The 21,807-nt window shown below is 35.5% G+C and overlaps 1 protein-coding gene across 1 annotated transcript in view; it reads right to left on the reverse strand.

Moving 5' to 3' along the window:
• Positions 1-895: 895 nt before the first annotated feature.
• LOC132551369 (sperm-tail PG-rich repeat-containing protein 2-like) overlaps positions 896-21,807 on the reverse strand; it is a 69,654-nt gene continuing 48,742 nt past the window's right edge. Inside the window, exons 11-12 of the mRNA XM_060215507.1 lie at positions 18,342-18,457; positions 896-1,695 (exon numbers count right to left, since the gene is read on the reverse strand). Coding sequence (XP_060071490.1) covers positions 1,561-1,695; positions 18,342-18,457 — 251 coding nt within the window. The 3' untranslated portion in view covers positions 896-1,560. The remainder of the gene's footprint in view (positions 1,696-18,341; positions 18,458-21,807) is intronic.

Raw genomic sequence — 21,807 nt, forward strand, 5'->3', positions numbered from 1 at the left:
CTGTCATATGTGGGTACCAGATATTATAATCATAGACATGTTCAATTTGTGTATCTGCTTTTGAAGTATGGTGTCTACATTTTAGCCATATGGATTGTGTTTTTACATATCTGTTGGTTACCTTGACACCATGACCTTCCTATTAAATCAGACTGCTCAGCAGCAGTCATCCATTTCCTGGAATTGACATAACTTAGATTCCAAGTTGGAGTAAATTTGTACACTATGATCCATCATTAGCTCGGTGATCACACAAAATGACACCATACATAACAAAACAATAGTTACCTTTCTTTTCTTTCAAATTTATTTTCAATTTAATACATAATTTTCCACTTTCATAAGGAAATAATACAAATATTTCATCTATAGAGCTAATATTGTCCAACAAGATTGAAATACCAGCACAGCACAAACAGATGAACTTGTGAGGGACTGTCATCTCCGCCACACTACCAAATATACTGCCTTTAATGCAGCGTTGTGAGATCATTACCCCGAAATACAAACTCTTCCTTTATTACCTTTTTCTTGAAGTAACTATAAACATCACAAAGAAGTTTTACTAGATTTTATTTTGTCTAAAAATGTTTTGATAATTTCAAAATGGGTTTTTGTTTTAAGATAGAGGTGGTCATGAGGGGTAAATGATGATTAAACTGTCAGATTTTTTATTGATAAATAATTATGATGCCAGCATCCGAAACTACAATCTGGCTGAAACCTCATCCATGTTACACATCAATAACACTGGTTTTACTCAACAATAATACTCAACAAGTATAAAGCACAAAAGTCATACAAATATCACAAACAAAAAATTGTTTATATTAGAAAGAGATGTTGTTACATTATGATAAGAAACATGTCAACAATGAACTTATTATAAGGGGCTTTGGACATTTACGAGGATAAAGAATATTTTGTGAGATAAAAAGTGATGATATAGAAGTTGAAGTATGTCATTAGCTAGTATAATTGTGGTTTTGAAAGAGATTTATAAATTTAATGTATGTCATACAACTAAAAAACACTGTGGTATAAAAAGGACAATTTCTTGGAGGGCCTTTTGATATCACACATTACTAAAGTGTTGCAAAACACTGGAGAATTTTCATACGAGACAAAAATACGCATTTGTGTGAACATTATCAGAAAGTGGATTCTATCAGAGAAAAGTAGTCCTTGGTGGTGTACAGATACACATGTAATGTGAAATTGTACAAACTCAGCAGTTTAATTGCTCAGCACAAACCATCAACACCCCAGAGTGAAGATTTCATCAGCAAAATTAAATTTCAGCATTTTATGTTTAAAAATCAATTCTGTTCATACATGTTACTTTCACAATGCTTGTTGATATATTTCTGGTACAAAATAGAATTATGTCTCATCACAGTTTCTTTTGAAATAAATGCCCTAACTTTATCCAGGTACTTCCATCAGCAATGCTGTTTCATTACTGATTTCAGGACATAGCTGATACAGCTACTGCTTCCTTGCTGTACTGCTGAACTAAAGGTGTCACAATGGTCGTTTGTATATGGTTTGTGGGCAGGATCACACTCCTAGAAGGAAGGCGTGTTTTGCTGAATTGGTGGCATGGATAGCAGTGTCCACTTGAGCAGCTATGGGGTTGTTGAGGGTGGCATTAAATGTTCCTTGTAGAACTGTATCCTGGACCAAAGGTGAAAACTGAAACAAACGACAGGATACATATGTTAACATCAACTTATCAATATATCATCAAAAATGGTGAAAACTTGAGTCTTATGAGAAATCATCCAGTGATTATGTCTTGTATAACTTGTTCCAAGATGAACCATGTGAAATTGTCAACACTGGAACCTTACTCAGACAGTTGGTCATGGAAATATACACTGGCACAATAAGTTTGGTAGAACAGCTTGTACACATAAAAGTTCTCAATATCAACATTTACAACAACAACCATTCCACGTTTTCTAAGTTGTAAGCAATTCTACAGTAACAGCAATGTTAAAATGGTTCTCATCACTAGAAAAATAAAACATATTTGATCTCTAAGGTATATCTGATTCTTAATTTCTATGTTTCAAACTATCATACTTTAATTCTCCCGATGATATGACTTTGAAAGATAGATTCTATACTGTCATTATCCCAAACATCATAACAACCCACCAGTACAGAAGGTGATCAGAATGACTTGGTTGTGAAAATCAGCAGACATTCATCAGAATGATAAACTAAGACAAGATGTTGTAACTTACTCAGGTTAAACAATGAGCATATTTCCATAAAGACCATGACATTCCATTGAAAATCAATTGATAGTAACTTATGGTTCCTTTGATGAGCGGGTGTTGAGGTGAGGGGTGAGCCCAAGTACAGTGATTTATCAGGATATGTCCTGATTACTAAGATTAACTGGAGAGTTGACAAACAAACACAAATTTCACCATCTCATTCTTTTTCTTTCCTGGAGCAAAACTATAAATTTCTCTTGTTTTCTCCTGTTGAAACAGCTGGAGTATAAATTTTACTTTTGTTATAATTAATCAGCGAGGGAGTTTTGCATAGAGATTTTATGGAGTAGGGCACTAGTGAAACACAGATAGCCTATCTCCTACCCAGCTGGGTTCTCGTAAAAGTCCTATAAACACTGCACTGACACTATCCACCCCCATACCAGCCTTCTTTTATCACTCTCACAAGTGACCATAATTTCTCATTCTTTTGAGTAAATTTAATCTTCTTTGCTGGTCCCTGTAAAGGTCAAAGACAGAATAAGCCACTGTGATTTTGAGGCTGAAGACTAAATCCCAAAATGAAACTAAAACATTCAAGAATCACAGAGGTGATTCTATGTACAGATAGTGATTCTGTCCAAGCTATCTACGGAAAAGTTATGTCTTTTTTATCAGATTCTAAATCCCCAAACAGAATTTTATAGATGTTCTACCTTTTATTCAACTGATGACATACATTTGTGATTATGGTGTATAAGATCTATATAAGATCTGCTCTGAATCTCCTGAAAACACTGATGGTTAATTCTCATGAAACACATAGCATGATTTAATTGATTAATAACTGTAAATCAATGACACAGTGCTATTCTGATGCTCAGTAAACTTGAGATGTGAGTGTTCTGACATTTATTTGACAATTAACACATTCCTTCATTGTTGTTTGAATTACACAGAACTTACAGTTGAATTTTCTGTAAAGACTTCAATACATGCGAAAGGCTAACTTAACATCAGAAAGTGAGCATGACATCTGGACGTTAGTATAACTTTGATAGCTCGACTCCATGTTTACCACTATTTAAATGGCTGTTTATTACATCAAGTTTCAATGTATTTGTACTTGGTCAATTACAGGGTATGAGTGAGTTCTCCTTGAGCCACTGTCAACACCACACAAACACAGCTTCTACATTACAGTGTCGTGCTGAGAGACAAATCACTATTCTACATGTCACTTGTTTAAGTATTCCACACTAAGCTGTCCAACATTTTTCCATGATCCAGAACAATGCATTAGCTTTATCAGATAGGGCCAATGCTTTTGGTGTTCAGTGGACCCAAGCTTATAAACATTGTCTTTGTAGGGCCATCAGCTGAAAAAGGCAGTTTATCACAAAATGCATGATGTCAAGACATCCCTTTGTCAGCCTCTTCCTCAATAACCCTTGAGCCTTTAAATTTCAATGACATTTTGAAAGCTTTGACAAAAATAGGGAAGCATATCAATCAATCACTAACCTTTTCTATATCTACAGTGGAGCCAATCCACTACACACCTATTCTATATCTACAGTGGAGCCAATCCACTATACACCTATTCTATATCTACAGTGGAGTCAATCCATCACACACCTATTCTATATCTACAGTGGAGTCAATCCACTACACACCTATTCTATATCTACAGTGGAGTCAATCCATCACACACCTATTCTATATCTACAGTGGAGTCAATCCATCACACACCTATTCTATATCTACAGTGGAGTCAATCCATCACACACCTATTCTATATCTACAGTGGAGTCAATCCATCACACACCTATTCTATATCTACAGTGGAGTCAATCCACTACACACCTATTCTATATCTACAGTGGAGTCAATCCATCACACACCTATTCTATATCTACAGTGGAGTCAATCCACTACACACCTATTCTATATCTACAGTGGAGCCAATCCACTATACACCTATTCTATGTCTACAGTGGAGCCAATCCACTATACAACTATTCTATATCTACAGTGGAGTCAATCCATCACACACCTATTCTATATCTACAGTGGAGTCAATCCACTACACACCTATTCTATATCTACAGTGGAGCCAACACACCTATTCCACTATACACCCTCCACCACACATTATATATCTACAGTGGAGTCAATCCACTACACACACTACTCCACCACACACCTGTTATATATCTACAGTGGAGTACAATTCTATATCTACATCAATCCACCACACACACCTATTCATATATCTACAGTGGAGTCAATCCACTACACATCTACAGTGGAGTCAATCCACTACACACCTATTCTATATCTACAGTGGAGTCAATCCACTACATACCTATTCTATATCTACAGTGGAGTCAATCCACCACACACCTGTTATATATCTACAGTGGAGTCAATCCACTACATACCTATTCTATATCTACAGTGGAGTCAATCCACTACATACCTATTCTATATCTACAGTGGAGTCAATCCACTACATATCTATTCTATATCTACAGTTGAGTCAATCCACTACACACCTATTCTACATCTACAGTGGAGTCAATCCACCACACACCTGTTATATATCTACAGTGGAGTCAATCCACTACATACCTATTCTATATCTACAGTGGAGTCAATCCACCACACACCTGTTATATATCTACAGTGGAGTCAATCCACAATCCACTACATACCTATTATTCTATATCTACAGTGGATTCATATATCCACCACACAATCCACCACACACCTGTTATGTTATATATCTACAGTGGAGTCAATCCACTACATACCTATTCTATATCTACAGTGGAGTCAATCCACCACACACCTGTTATATATCTACAGTGGAGTCAATCCACCACACACCTGTTATATATCTACAGTGGAGTCAATCCACTACACACCTATTCTATATCTACAGTGGAGTCAATCCACCACACACCTATTCTACGTCTTCTCTGGCCATTTTTTAGTGGGAAGATACTACTACCCTTGATTAGAAATGGTTGACTGTGGTATAGAGTACCAGTGCTAGAATTGTCCCACTTCCCATCATGTAGACCATATAACTCATTTATCTAAGACCACATATGCCAACATCAATTATAAGTAATAAGACCAAAAACAAATTTGTTTTCTCAACTCTTGTGTCCTGGACTAGCCCAATGAGAACACTCCAACATGGCGGTCACCAGGGACCTTAAGTATAGAGGATAGGGAAATTATATAAGGATTCAACGAAGAGGAAGAATTGTAGGTACTGTGCCTCCTATATCTAGAGCTGATCTAATGTGTCCAGACAAGTACAAAAACAACCAAGAACTTCAAAGCTGATAAATTTTCCTGATAAAGTTGCTGGTTTTTATCAGACTTTTGTACAGAACATGGATCAATTAAAGTCTCATTAGGGGTATATTTATTGGAATAACCAGGGTGGATACCATTCAGAGCTTCAGGCTTTATCTGTCAGACTGATAAGATGACCAATAGACTCATACTCAGAAGTGTATATTTTACTGTCAAATTCCATGTTCCCTACAGGGTTCACACTGGGGTCAACGCTTAATGTTAACAGTAAGTGAAGCCAACTCCCAAAATGCATTTTTGTTGTTTCAAGTGCATAAACATTTGTTACTTTTGATAAATGTGAATTTGTCTCATTTATCTGAGATATCACTTGAATCTGAACTCTTAAAAAGTTTGGGTCAATCTTTTTCCTGTGTCTGCTGGTTAGGAAATGCCATTTAAGCTTTGTTCTCTTGGTGAACTCTATAGTGCCTATCATTCAAGTTTAACCTTTCCAATGACAAAGTCAATATTTTACTCAAGTAGTAATATCACGGTATCAAATACTCATACAGAAATCCATAAATACGCTAAAATGAATCCATGCTTAGAATACAAATAGCATTACCCCCTCCCCACCCCCCACTTCTTTTTGCAGAAATTGATAAATTCAAAACAATTACTGAAGTACATATTGATTTATCAAAATAATTTTCCTTTCTTTGAACGTGAATTTTTGGCAATTTCTCTTAATCTTTGTTAGGAGGATTAAAAAAGTAAATTAAAACTGAAGTCTTGAAATTAATCAGAAATCCTGTGTTAAGTGAGTCACAAATTTCATCATTAATTTACATTCCTATCCCCTTTACCTCCCTTACACAATGTTTCACTGCTGGTTTAAGAGAGAATTAGGACCTCACTTCTGTAATAAGTAGCAGTATGACATATAACAAGAGTATTATGATTTAGAATGATATACATCTTTCCTGTACCAAAACACATATTCAGGATTTGTTATATGAAATACAAATATGGAAATAGCAAGAGAGAAAACAGTGCTGTATTTTTACTGATAAATTAAAGCAATACCATGTTTTCAAGAGATTGGTGGAAAACTGCAAAAAATCTTCGCACAAGATTAAATTACCTAAAACGCTATTTTATGAAATGGTTATAAACTCTACCAAGTTTTATAGAAATTGGTGAAAACTGAGGAAGGAGATCTCCAAACAGTATTAAATGCTACAAAAACAAAGGGCAATAACTCCTTGAAAAATTGGTGAATCAAACTGCTTTGCAGGAAAATACAACTTTGTATCAGGGTGATTTCTCACTACCAATTTGAAAGAAATTGCTTGAAAACTGGGAGCGATCTCCTCACATGACTAACATCATGAAAAAAACAAGGGGAAGTAACTCCTAAAAATACAGTTGAATCCATCTGCCTTTCATGAAAACATAACTTCATGTCATGTGATTAAGTCTACGAAGTTTGAATAAGACTGGCTGAAAACTGTGAGAAGAGATCTCTGGACAAATAAGTATATAACAGAGGGACCAAAATACATCCCATCAAGATTTCTGACGTGTATATGAAAAAGAGGAGTTTTTGAGGCTGTTTAAGCTTACTTAACCTGAAGTGTATTTATCAGTGTTTACCTGGCTGAGGTATATTAGACTGGTTGCTGACTGCTGAGTGATAATTGTCAGGAGCAAGCAGACTGGTCAATAAGTAGTGTAAATCGGAGGTAATTGTGTGATTAAATCACGGGCCACACAAATTAAACTGTCAAGAGGGTTTGAAATCTGGATACAATCGGCAAAAAACGCATGTAATTGATTATAATTGGCCTGAATTAGCTTTGTCTCCCTAGTACATGAAAGGGACAGGTATTATACATCTAACTTAGTGAAAAATGAATCCCCAACAGCAAATCACTTAAAACCATTTTTCATGTTTTCACAACTGCTATAAAAAGATGTATATATTACAGATGTGTAATTTTAACTGTGGTTAAAGCTTTTCCTGACATTATCATCACCGTGTCACTATTACTAGACAAGGTGATTGCTGATGAGGATGAGATTCATGATCTTTTTAAAAAACCAGCTGGTATTGAATTAGAATGAAGGTATAAATTGTAAAGTCCATATAAGTATGCCTTAGTCATCTATCTGTAGAATTATGCTTATAAAAACTTGCAAAACAATTGCCATAATGTGTGTGTTATTGTGAAGTGTAGAATTTTAATTCCTGAGTTAATCTGATAATTCTATATTTAACAGACAGTATTCTACAACACCCTTCAGATGAATGTTTAATGTATCTACAAGCTTTACATTAGTATCAAACTGCGTATTATTTATTCCAATCACTTTTACACTAATTATAGATAAAATCTACATGTATAAATTCCAATATAGTTTGAATCTGAGATGTCAGCATATGAACCACCACAATAAGCCTGGCATGTGCAATAATTGTACAAGCAGAGCTGTTCAACTGAATATTTTCAATTAATTTTTCTCATAACTACATATTTACGAATACAAAAAGTCTCAGTTCTAAAAAATTCAACTGGCCACAACATTCAGATTGAAATAAATAATTGACCATTGAAGTTGAAAGCAAACATGGCCAGATAACTGGAATCTGATAAATTTGATATTTAGGAGATGGCCTTCCTGCTGAGGGTTTTCAGTGGTTTGCACTATAAACGCCAGCAGGCCTTTGATTTACTTTTGCTGATAAAATGAAATAAAGCTACAATAACTCAATGAAAAATAATGTAGCAGATAATTTTCATCTAAAAATAATTGCAAATTGAAATAAAGTCAGAAATATTATCCTGATAAACGTGAACTCCAACTGTTTAAGTGGGGAAAATTAAAAGGCTATAATCTTGTGGCCTGGTTTTATATCGTACCACCTTGTCCATATATCTCATTGTGGATTGTTCTGGTCAGGGTTTTATTTCACTTTACAGAAGATTCACAAGTTTAATTTGTCTACCCTCCTGACACTGTGGCTGGGGACAAGTTGGAAAACAACCAATAGAAGATAGGCCAACATTGTGTAATTGTCTATCTCTGACTCCCCATATCATTGCCTAACTGTGATCTCAGATTATTCCAAATCTAGCACTGACTGACTTATCATCTAAAAAAAACCTTGTATAAAAGTACAAAGTATAACATTGTTTTGAATTGTTTATGATAAGAAATCTAAATGTTGCATGTAAGAACTGATCAGAGATGAGACTACCCATACTAAATGTAGCAGAGCCATGTTGTGACCATTCCCATTTACTCACTGCCTTACCAGACTAATCACATACATTATTGTTTAACTCTCCCTGATGAAATTTACTTTGTATGTATTTTTGAAACAGTATTTTAAGTATGAATCATGTTCAATATTTAACACCCAACATTATTATGTATATGGTAAGATGTTAAACTTTTACATTTTTTTTTTTGCTTGGAATCAAATTTTATATGTGGTTATCCTTGTTCTCAATGAGTCCATGTCAACTTTGTACCAATTATGTAACAATACATATGTAACTACCAGCCTGTAATGTTTTATCCAAGGCTGATAATCACTGACAAGTCTTAATTAGTTATCTTAATATAACAAATTTGCTATCATAGTGGCTGAAAATCCAGCATCCTTTTTCCACAACTTGCCTGCTAATAACTTAAATAATATTGGTTATTTCTCAAAACAATTAAACTATTGTTCCTTGGTGTCACTACGCCATGTGATCTAAGCACGTGCAAAGCACCTGTGTAATAAGTGCAAGTTAATGTGGCATTGTCTTGGTCATGGGTTTTTGTAATCCCATCGGCTGAGCGCCTCAGTCGCAAGAGACTGATTTACGACCTCAATAATCTTCCAGCACTCGCTCATTTGCATTTTAAAATGAATGAAATATTAAAATTGATGACTCAAATGTTTTTAAGACACAAGTAACAATTGGTAATTACAGCTATGTAATTGTGTGTTATGAGCGTACTCGGTGTAATGTCGTCTCGTCCTCGGCCAATACTCACCCTCAATGTTGCTCAGTTGCCTGGCGCAAGTGCAACATTATGACCCAACATTTGAATATTTACACGATTGCATTGGAGAGGAGGATATTTTTAATCAAATTCTGTACAATCTTGCAGATGAATGAAGGCTAGTTGATTTTTATTGCTAATTACATGTAAGGCTGTCCCTTCCCATTAGTGGGGCATTAGTTATTACTGATCGTCCAGGAGATGGGAAAACATCGCTGGACGTTACCAACATCACAGTTTCACTCAAAATAATAAAAATTAGATCCGTTCTCTAACTTAATCAGGATTCTCACACCAATTTTTATATTGATATCTACATTTGTCTCAATTTTCTCCAACATTGAGCAATATGTTACTAAGCAAGAGTATGATATCGTAAAAATTGGCTATAAAATTCCTGTAGTACCCTTTCTTCTTGACGATGGATAGTGTGTTACATTTTTCTTAATTCAATGTCCGTATGAAAACAAATTGTGATGGGGGCAATCTCCAAAAAGCACTTTACTTGATTCGATGTTTCTTGCAGTTGAGCGATTTAACAGATTGATTGCTTTTTTGTAATTACACATTGAGTAACCATTTAGAGACAAAGGAATGTTTTGTAGGCCCCGCCATGAACTAGAGCAGTAAGCCTTGTGTAAGACGAGTTATCGTCTGCCAGGAATACCAGCGTTATTTCAGTGCAACATGAAAACCTCAACTTAAACTCAATCACCAGTGTCACAGGGAATGGAACAGAAATTTATAGTCATGTTTCTTTCTCATTTCTCAAACCAAAGGCGGGTAAAGCAGTGTGTGTCCTCGGTTTGCCCTCGAAGACAGTACTGGGAATACCATGGTCATTATATAAGCATTGTCTTCCAGATGGGGCACTCATCAGCCAACACCAGGATTTACTGTCACCATATCATTATGTAATGTGGATACCTTATGTAATTCAAATACAGTCTTTAAAAACAGCCAGCATCCAAATTTAAATTTGACCTTTACAATTAGCTTTAACAGGCAGTATCCCATCCAGCTTTTAATCTGACCTTTACCGTTAGCAGTAAAAGCAAATATCCCAATGTAAATCTAACCTTTATATCCAAAATTTCTAATGTAAATCTGACCTTTACAGTCAGTATCTAATGTAAATCTGACCTTTACTGCCAGTATCTAACGTAAATCTGACCTTTACTGCCAGTATCTAACGTAAATCTGACATTTACAGCCACTATCTAATGTAAATCTGACCTTTACAGCCAGTATCTAATGTAAATCTGACCTTTACAGCCAGTATCTAATGTAAATCTGACCTTTACAGCCAGTATCTAATGTAAATCTGACCTTTACAGCCTTTACAGCCAGTATCTAATGGAAATCTGACCTTTACAGCCAGTATCTAATGTAAATCTGACCTTTACAGCCAGTATCTAATGTAAATCACCTTTACAGCCACTATGTCTGACCTTTACTGCCAGTATCTAATGTAAATCTGACCTTTACAGCCAGTATCTAATGTAAATCTGACCTTTACAGCCAGTATCTAATGTAAATCTGACCTTTACTGCCAGTATCTAATGTAAATCTGACCTTTACTGCCAGTATCTAATGTAAATCTGACCTTTACAGCCAGTATCTAATGTAAATCTGACCTTTACAGCCAGTATCTAATGTAAATCTGACCTTTACAGCCTTTACAGCCAGTATCTAATGGAAATCTGACCTTTACAGCCAGTATCTAATGTAAATCTGACCTTTACAGCCAGTATCTAATGTAAATCTGACCTTTACTGCCAGTATCTAATGTAAATCTGACCTTTACTGCCAGTATCTAATGTAAATCTGACCTTTACAGCCAGTATCTAATGTAAATCTGACCTTTACTGCCAGTATCTAATGTAAATCTGACCTTTACAGCCTTTACAGCCAGTATCTAATGTAAATCTGACCTTTACAGCCAGTATCTAATGTAAATCTGACCTTTACAGCCAGTATCTAATGTAAATCTGACCTTTACAGCCAGTATCTAATGTAAATCTGACCTTTACTGCCAGTATCTAATGTAAATCTGACCTTTACAGCCAGTATCTAATGTAAATCTGACCTTTACAGCCAGTATCTAATGTAAATCTGACCTTTACAGCCTTTACAGCCAGTATCTAATGTAAATCTGACCTTTACTGCCAGTATCTAATGTAAATCTGACCTTTACAGCCTTTACAGCCAGTATCTAATGGAAATCTGACCTTTACAGCCAGTATCTAATGTAAATCTGACCTTTACAGCCAGTATCTAATGTAAATCTGACCTTCACAGCCTTTACAGCCAGTATCTAATGTAAATCTAATGTAAATCTGACCTTTACAGCCAGTATCTAATGTAAATCTGACCTTTACAGCCAGTATCTAATGTAAATCTGACCTTTACAGCCAGTATCTAATGTAAATCTGACCTTTACAGCCAGTATCTAATGTAAATCTGACCTTCACAGCCTTTACAGCCAGTATCTAATGTAAATCTGACCTTTACAGCCAGTATCTAATGTAAATCTGACCTTTATATGCAGTATCTAATGTAGATCTGACCTTTACAGCCAGTATCTAATGTAAATCTGACCTTTACAGGCAGTATCTAATGTAGATCCGACCTTTACAGGCAGTATCTAATGTAAATCCGACATTTACAGGCAGTATCTAATGTAAATCTAACCTTTTAACAGCCAGTATCCCAATTTAACCTTCACAGCTAGCAGTAACAACCAGTTTCCCAAATTAAATCTAATCATTTAACAGACAGTATCCTAATTCAACCTTCACAGGTATTTAACATGCAGATGCTGATTGTAAAAAGATTGATATTCAGGTACCACTCACATAAATCACTGTTTGAGGAAATGAATATTAGAGGGGATACATAGGGGTCATATTGTTTTATAACTACTGTGCAGAAGGGGGTACTAAGGGAAAGATAACTCTTATCCTACAGTGTTATAACTACTACTGGGGATGGGAGGGGGGGGGGGGGAGGTATAAAGAGGCAGATAAATGACTAATTTTATAGTTTTAATGCTACTGTTTAGGTGTATATACTAAGGGGCAGATAACTCTAATCTTACAGTGTTATAAATACTCTGAGGGGTGTAAATAGGCAGATAACTGACTAATTTTATAGTTTTATAACCACTGTATAGAAAAGGATGCTAGAGAACAGATACCTCTCACTTATCCTATGGTGTTATAACTACTGTGTGGATGGGGATGTTAAAGGACAGATCACTATAACTATTTCTACAGTGTTATAGCTACTGTTAGGGGTATTAAAAGGCAGATAACTGACTAATCAGAAGGTGTTAAAACTTACCTTGTAGAAGAGATACTAAGGGGTAGATAACTCTCATCAACCTTGTAGTTTTATAACCACTTTGCAGTAGGATTTCCAAGGGGCACATAACTCTGACTAATCCTCCAATGTTATATTTGTAGAGGGTATACTATGGGGGAGGATAACTCTGACAAACATTATGGTGTTATAATTACTGTGTACAGAGGGTACATAACTCTGACTAATCCTACAATGTTATATTTGTAGAGGGTATACTAAGGGGTAGATAACTCTGACCAACATTATGGTGTTATAATTAATGTGTATAGAGGGTACATAACTCTGACTAATCCTACAATGTTATATTTGTAGAGGGTATACTAAGGGGAGGATAACTCTGACCAACATTATGGTGTTATAATTACTGTGTACAGAGGGTACATAACTCTGACTAATCCTACAATGTTATATTTGTAGAGGGTATACTAAGGGGAGGATAACTCTGACCAACATTATAGTGTTATAATCAATGTGTACAGAGGATATATAACTCTGACTAATCCAATGGTGTTATAACTACTGGCGTGACACAAACAAGCAATCATTACCACTCGGCTATTACTGACACTATAACAATGGGTCAGCAGTGCATCCCTGACCGACACCATGATTGATATTGATACAGCCATTATACAGATAGGGGGTATCTAATGGCCAAACTGTCTCTCACCATCTGTCTCCACATTGGAACTACACAAACACTCATTCAATATTTTATTTTTTGACAGTTCTATTTTATGAAGGATTCTTTATTTTTTCTTTGTAACAAAAACACAGGTGAAACACTGAACAGATAAAATCTGTCACAAACCAGTACTAAATTGAACTATCTCACACCGATATACTTATACTTATACAATCTCATACCAACACTTTGATTATTATATGCCAGTAACATAACTATATAACCATATCATATTCCTACCTCCACATATCAAATTCTGATGTAATACTTTTGACCAACCGTATAGCAATTCTGACCCACCATATAACATTCTGATCCAACCATATAACATTTCTGACAAACCAGATAATAATTCTGATCCAACCATATCACATTTCTGTCCCACCATATAACATTCTGATCCAACCATATAACATTTCTGACAAACCAGATAATAATTCTGATCCAACCATATCACATTTCTGTCCCACCATATAACATTCTGATCCAACCATATAACATTTCTGACAAACCAGATAATAATTCTGATCCAACCATATCACATTTCTGTCCCACCATATAACATTCTGATCCAACCATATAACATTTCTGACCCACCATATAACTTTCTGATCCAACCATATCACATTTCTGTCCCACCATATAACATTCTGATCCAACCATATCACATTTCTGTCCCACCATATAACTTTCTGATCCAACCATATCACATTTCTGTCCCACCATATAACATTCTGATCCAACCATATAACATTTCTGACCCACCATATAACTTTCTGATCCAACCATATCACATTTCTGTCCCACCATATAACATTCTGATCCAACCATATCACATTTCTGACCCACCATATAACTTTCTGATCCAACCATATCACATTTCTGTCCCACCATATAACATCTCTGTCCCACCATATAACATTCTGATCCAACCATATCACATTTCTGTCCCACCATATAACATTCTGATCCAACCATATAACATTTCTGACAAACCAGATAATAATTCTGATCCAACCATATCACATTTCTGTCCCACCATATAACATTCTGATCCAACCATATCACATTTCTGTCCCACCATATAACACTCTGTCCCACCATATAACATTCTGATCCAACAATATAACATCTCTGTCCCACCATATAACATTCTGATCCAACCATATAACATCTCTGTCCCACCATATAACATTCTGATCCAACCATATCACATTTCTGTCCCACCATATAACATCTGATCCAACCATATCACATTTCTGACCCACCATATAACTTCTCTGTCCCACCATATGGATGGTTTAGCATTCCAGTGTCCTCTTCCATTTCAGTAAAGGGTAACATGTGGCTAATGCTATAGATCATCTGTCTGTGGTCAGAACTGGACAGCCCCTAGTCCCCTATTGACCCCCTACCACATATCCCTGCCAGCTACAATAGCACTTTGACAACAATGGCAGGACATTACTGTTTATGGTGATGCTCATAAAAACAGTGTTAGTAAGAGATGAAGAAACAATCGCAGCAAGCTGTCCAACATCAATACGATTATCTTTTGTGGCACTTTTTTCTCACCCTGTTGTCATAAATTGTAGTCGGGATTATGGACATTGTTTAGGTATAATGTTTTAAGCAATAACTGGTATTAGGTTGGCTGCCGTTTTGGATTAAGCTTGATTTATTTAGCTCCAGCTTAGCTATAGATAAGAGGGCACTATCAGATTTACTCTCTGTTGTCTGATTCTACTTGTGAAAAAACCCTCTGAAATCACATTTATTACTATCACTATTCAGTATTTATGAAAAATAAGAGGTGAAAAGAATCACTTTCATTTTCAATTCAGTTGTATTTGTTGTTATAGAGTCACACTATAATACAAGGATAGAGAGCTCTTTTGAGGAGTAGATTTTTATTGAAACTTCCTTCCCAACCCACAATGTTTGTGTGATAATCATAAAGGTCTCCACAAAACCTTTCATAGTTTAGCAATGGGATCTTTAGACTTTACAAATGTCAGCCATGTTTCTACAAAAATAGAAGAAAAAACACTGAAATGCTAAAAATGCCAAGTGCAATAAATCTAAAAAGGCAATAAAAATTGTAAGAAGAGAGAGCAGAAGTTTCAGGGTTATTTTTTCATTTTTTTTTTCTGTTCTGGTGTCTGTGAGAGAGTTTTGGGGTTAAGATCTTGACAGGAAACAAATCATAATAGCTTTCTGCAGTATGTTTTGAAATGTTTTCTTTATCCAGCAGGCAGAATACTCTTACTTTCATCACTTTCTCATAAATCACTGATATCCAGGCCAATTTATTACCTAAACAAGATAATCTCTATGGTGAAGACTTATCAACGGGCAAGGATCTCCCCCAATAAAACTCTAATTGGGAACAAACTGTAAAGACAATTTGTTCAAGCCACTGAAGCTTGGTGAATACAAAGCAGGTAAACACAATTCATCAGAAATCTATAGCATTGACAACACACTGATAACAGGTAAGTCGACATTTCTAGCGCTAAAATCCATTTCTCTCTCATTGCTTAATTACAAAAAAAGAACTGTTTCAACAACCCTATCTCTGCCTGACTTCATCAGAGACATTGGTGGGTGTGACTTTTAGACATGAGTGAAAATATAACTGTATGTACTGAAACAGCAATGATATCAGAAAAAAGTAACTGTGTTACCACCCTTAGTTTTCACAATTGTTTTCAAAATAAATATTTTTGTACAAATCCAGATAAAAAAAAGCCAAAAATAAGTTTACATATGATGCCATTAAAATCATGTGATTAGTGTATACCCTGATAGGTGATTAATAGAAATAAAAAGGCAGGCTATTATGTAGAGCTAAGTTAATTAGATCCTTCACAGGGACACTTTCTACCTAGGATTGTAAATCAATAGTTAATTACCAAGAATCGGCCAAACTTGTTATTAATCATTAATGAACAAACATGGACCAACTTTAGTGGTAGTCTGACTCTGTGCCATGGGCAGTGCTCTAGGGTAATTTTAGTGTCACTATGTGTGTAATTTGCGTGAAATGGACATGAGCTCCTGGGAAAGCCAATTGTCATGGAACATATAATTTCTAAGCAGTAGCCATCACATGAGTATACACTTCTTAATTTCTTCTGCCATCCACTTGGAATTTTTTTTATACAGAATTAAATGCTTTTTCTTGCCAACAGCTGTTTTTCAATGACCAACAGGAGAAATAAATGACCACGTCAAGATAAATATTGGCTTTAGGAATGGCCAGTTCTTGGCAGTTGGAATGACATGGAGGTACTGGAGACCATACTTTGGTCCTCATGTTTTGGCTGGTATCATTCAACCCTACAATGATGTCTTCAGTAACCTTTGCTTGAGTGACAGCCGGATGGAACGTAAATTGTGCTTTTTCCGTTTGTGATTCTAATCTGCGAGTTTGTAACCCCTTTTCTGTCTGTCACAATGAATTGAAACAAACTGTTGGTTGTTCTCATTGTACAACAAGTATAAAAACTCTACAAGGAAAACTCAAACCAGAGTTTTCATGTTTTTCATTTTTTTTTTCTTTTTGCACATGAAATGTATGTTGTGACCTTTAACCTGCATTTCGTTGACACTAAACATTCCAAGAGAGCCAAGCCCACGTGTTAGGCTTTTACATATATAAAACTAATTTGTAAGATATTTGTTACGTAGCAATGTGCACAAATGCATTTCATTGGGCTGTCTGCATGTCAGTACGTCAAAAATTTATGTCCTGTTTCAGTAAAAATCTGTTTTTTCTTGAACTGCATTAACAAGAGGAAACAATCCGTTATGAAAATATATCATTTGGTCTTGTCTGCATGTAGCACCCTGGGGGCCAGGCATTCCAACCGTGTATAGCACCCTGGGGGCCAGGCATTCTGTCTATTTCATCTGTTGAGTTGTTAATTTGCCCATAGTTTTATAGCTGACACAAGATGGGTGAAGTATCCCCATGTCTGATTTACATCATTATGTTCCCCCATTCTTTATTTCTCCACCCCTGACCGGATAAGGTATCCTTTTACAAGAATTTCTCAACTTATTCCAAACAGATCAAGATGTTTTTGGTAAAACATTATTTCTGTGTTCTGACTGCTTCCCAGAAATCCATTAACTTACTTCAATGACTTTTATGCTATGACGAAAAGCTTTACAATTGAGAGATCTTACTGTTGTTTTAACTATCATTAATGGGGTTCAAACTACAATGTCAGGGGTCTTTGAAGGTATTTTGTTCACAATATTTTTTTTTTCATTATACCAGGGTATCAATGATTTAGAATAATCTTTTTCAATATTTGATAACAAAACACAAAGTGTCACAACAGAAAGCTTCAGGGAAAATGAGTTTGATAAATTACATCAAAATTCATTGTTTGATAAATACATCCTAATTCGTTGTTTAATTCTACTTAACACAAACAGTTAAGACCAACTGTGACCTGATGCTGACAAGTCATACTTTAACTTTACTGATAAATATTTACTAAATGTGTGTAGAGATTGGTGTTTTATAGGATTACTTTTAGAATAAAAACATATAAAACATCATCAATATGCTGTACAGAAATTACCCATGGGCAATTCCTAAAGGATTCTAACATACACTCACACCCACTTCCTAATAACCTTAAAGATATTGTTGGTTTGTAAATACCCACCTCATATGACCCTGGTCCTGGGCCTTCTGCCTTGATTTCCTTGAATCTCTTATCCTTAGTCACCATTAGACCACCTTTCTTATTAATTCCTTCTTGATGTTGGTAGGCTCCAGGACCTGTAAACATAACACAAGAGTTAGTCTTCAATAGTTAACCTGTCTTTGTGCTCACCTGTACTGTCTGGTTATCTGTCTTTGTGATCACCTGTACTATCTGATTACCTGTCTTTGTGATCACCTGTACTACTGATCACCTGTCTTTGTGATCACCTGTACTATCTGATTACCTGTCTTTGTGATCACCTGTACTATCTGATTACCTGTCTTTGTGATCACCTGTACTGTCTGATTACCTGTACTATCTGATTACCTGTCTTTGTGATCACCTGTACTATCTGATCACCTGTCTTTGTGATCACCTGTACTATCTGATCACCTGTCTTTGTGATCACCTGTACTATCTGATTTCCTGTCATATAAGGAAGAAGCCATGAGAAGTCACCGATGAAACATTTTGTAGAAATATATTCTGGCTGCTATACATGTGACCTCATTTTTAGAAGAAACGATATTGTGACACATACCCAACCCACCAAGATAAATGTCTCACAGGTCACTGTCAACAGTTAAAGAGTTGGACAGATAAAGTATCTTTATTGGTGATCTGCTCATGTTTGTAGAGTTTCTGTCACTATGGCAACTATTTTACTGTGTGTTACACAAATCACTCACACTGGTTATTATCGCACAAACTATCATCTCTATAAAAAATTAAAATACTACATGTCATCTTCAATGCAGTTTATGTCATATAACCATTTATATTGCTTTTTTACTGAATAATCAGATGGTTTTAATTTTCAAGTGTTCAAATTTGATTGATGAACTGCTTCCATTTCCTCCATGGTAATAAATAAGCTTTCACCACTGGCATCAGTCAAATGAACCCAGTAACATCAGCAGTGAAATTTCACAGAATATTAACAAGACCATTGCAGAGTTTCTTCTCTAATTCATCTCATTACTAGTACATTATATAACTGTTTTTATTATGTGGAATGTTTCTTTCTTTTGTTGAAAATGATGAAAAGCAGACTGAGTTGGCATTGGTGACCATGTTGGGTATACATGACGCAGTGTGTGACAAGTGTACACTCAAAGACAGGCGGCCAACTATTTTAAGAACCCGTTGGAACAAAAACGTAACTAATAAATACATCATATTATGTCAAGTGGTAATTTATGCTTATGCTCTAATCTGTTACCCAGCAGGTAAGACAATTTATAAGGAAACAGTTTGCCAAAGCACCATAACAGAGTGTTCACCAAATTGGAAGTGACTAGCTCCACCATTGGGAATTTTTTCTGTGTTATATCAGCACTGCGCATCGTGTGTCAGGTCATATGTTAGAATCAGTCCTAGCCCTACTATGACAGACAGAAGAACTGATACAGCTTTTTCTCCCCAAGGTCCAAATACATGGTTTGCTTCACAAGTTATTGACTCTGACACCTACAATATGTTATTGAATGAAAGTTGTCCACTTCCTTACATGTCCATTTAACTTACCTAATACATTTGACCCTTTCATTCTGAAAGTGAGGTATATCATGTGATGGAATCAGGCAACAAACATGTTTAGATGTGGAATGGAGAAAGAACAATAAGCTTCAATTACTGTCAATAGACCATACACAATATTTTGTTACACAATGATATAACATGAGTGTCCCATATTTGGTCATTGTTTGGTCAACAAACAATATGTGACAATACTGAGCTGTTATCACAGGCCTACCTTAGCTAACATCCCTACAAAGAAATAGTTCTGTTTGCCATTTCTACCAGAAAAAAAAGGAATGGCTTTCAAGTGTGATCCCAATAATAAAATAATCTTATTTTTACCAAGAAAGAAAATACTGACATTGTTACACCATGACGGGAAAGAAATACTAAATTTGTCAAACTGAAACATCTGTTAGTGGAGTTTCAGACTTGTAGATTCTCACATACTCTGAAAAACCTGATAGAGAGATGGACATGGAAGGACAGACAGACAGGAAGACAAACTGATCACCATACAGCACCCCATTCCTGATATAGGGCTGTATATCACTAGCACCAGAGAAGATGAAAAAGAAATGAATGTTATTTTTTATATCTCTTAAACATATAAAGATAAGAAATGGGTGATTTTAGCAGAATGATTTCCGGGGAAAACCATTTATAAATATTGTTGAGTCCCAAACAATGAGGATGTTACAATGTGTAACAGCAGACTATATATATTGATGTTGAACATTTTTTTATATCTGTTTTCAAAACATATAAATTGCTAGTAAAGTTTTGAAAAATCTGCCTGAAGTCTAGCATTTCAAGTATGAATACCTGTCATAACTAAGTTAGGTTTTCAGAATGTGGAGGTGGCCAGCAGAAATGTCCATGTAAACTCAAACATTGGTGGTCCAAAATCAACATTACCAAATAAGAAGTATTCTGGTATTGTATTTAGTCCAACTGTAAGGAGTAAGAAGTGTACTGAACAGGTGAAAACTTTAACAAGGCACTACAGTAACCATTACACCTCACCAACATATAACAATCGACAAAAACCATTGGAAGACCATGCAGTTTTAAATTCACTTCCAGAAATAAGCGACAGGAGAATTACTGTAGAATTAAAAGTTTAAGCTGTAATAAGAAAAGCCAATAGTTTAAACAATTATTTTTATGATTACCCCACCATCTAGAAACCCTAACCTTGTTATACGATTACAACCCAGAATCGGAATTCCATTACAACGTTGATGACATCAGCATTGTACTAGGACAATAATTGAATTTACCAAACATTAATTCCTCGTCTTGGTCCACAGATAACAACAATCTATCTGTAAAACCTCCCAGCATCAGAAAAAATATTCCATTATCAGTCTCAAACTTGTTATCTTGATTAAGTTAGTGTTACGATACATATATACAAACACAACAACTTATTGGGAAACAATTCAATTATGAAAGGTGGTTTCTAGACAGCTTACACAGTGTTTCTGTTATTACAGTGTTCTGGAATTATTTTATGGAAATTGGAACCTCACAGTTTTGTAAAAGTGCTCTGAAAGCCAGATCGCACTTTGGTTCTGTATTGTGAAAACATCTATACCCGACCGAGCATCAAACATCCACTTCATATCATTTATCTTTTTATTGAATCATTCTTCTATTCAGAAATCACAGACCTAAACAAGGTTATATGTACACCCTTACTTCTCATTCCGTCCTCTCCCCCTGACCACTTTATGGAATTTGTCACTAAATGACAGGTTGACTAATAAAAATGTCACAATATCATGTCTCTGTACCAACCATTTATTATCATTTTTTCTGTTAGTAAGTAAGAATGTAGACCTCAACAAAAACTTGGCACTCAATTTTTTTATGTGTCAAGTGTATCAGTTGTGTTTCA

Source organism: Ylistrum balloti, unplaced genomic scaffold (genome assembly GCF_031769215.1).
Source record: "Ylistrum balloti isolate Yb309-2 unplaced genomic scaffold, AGI_CSIRO_Ybal_v1 Utg370196, whole genome shotgun sequence".
NCBI classification, from domain to species: Eukaryota; Metazoa; Mollusca; class Bivalvia; order Pectinida; family Pectinidae; genus Ylistrum; species Ylistrum balloti.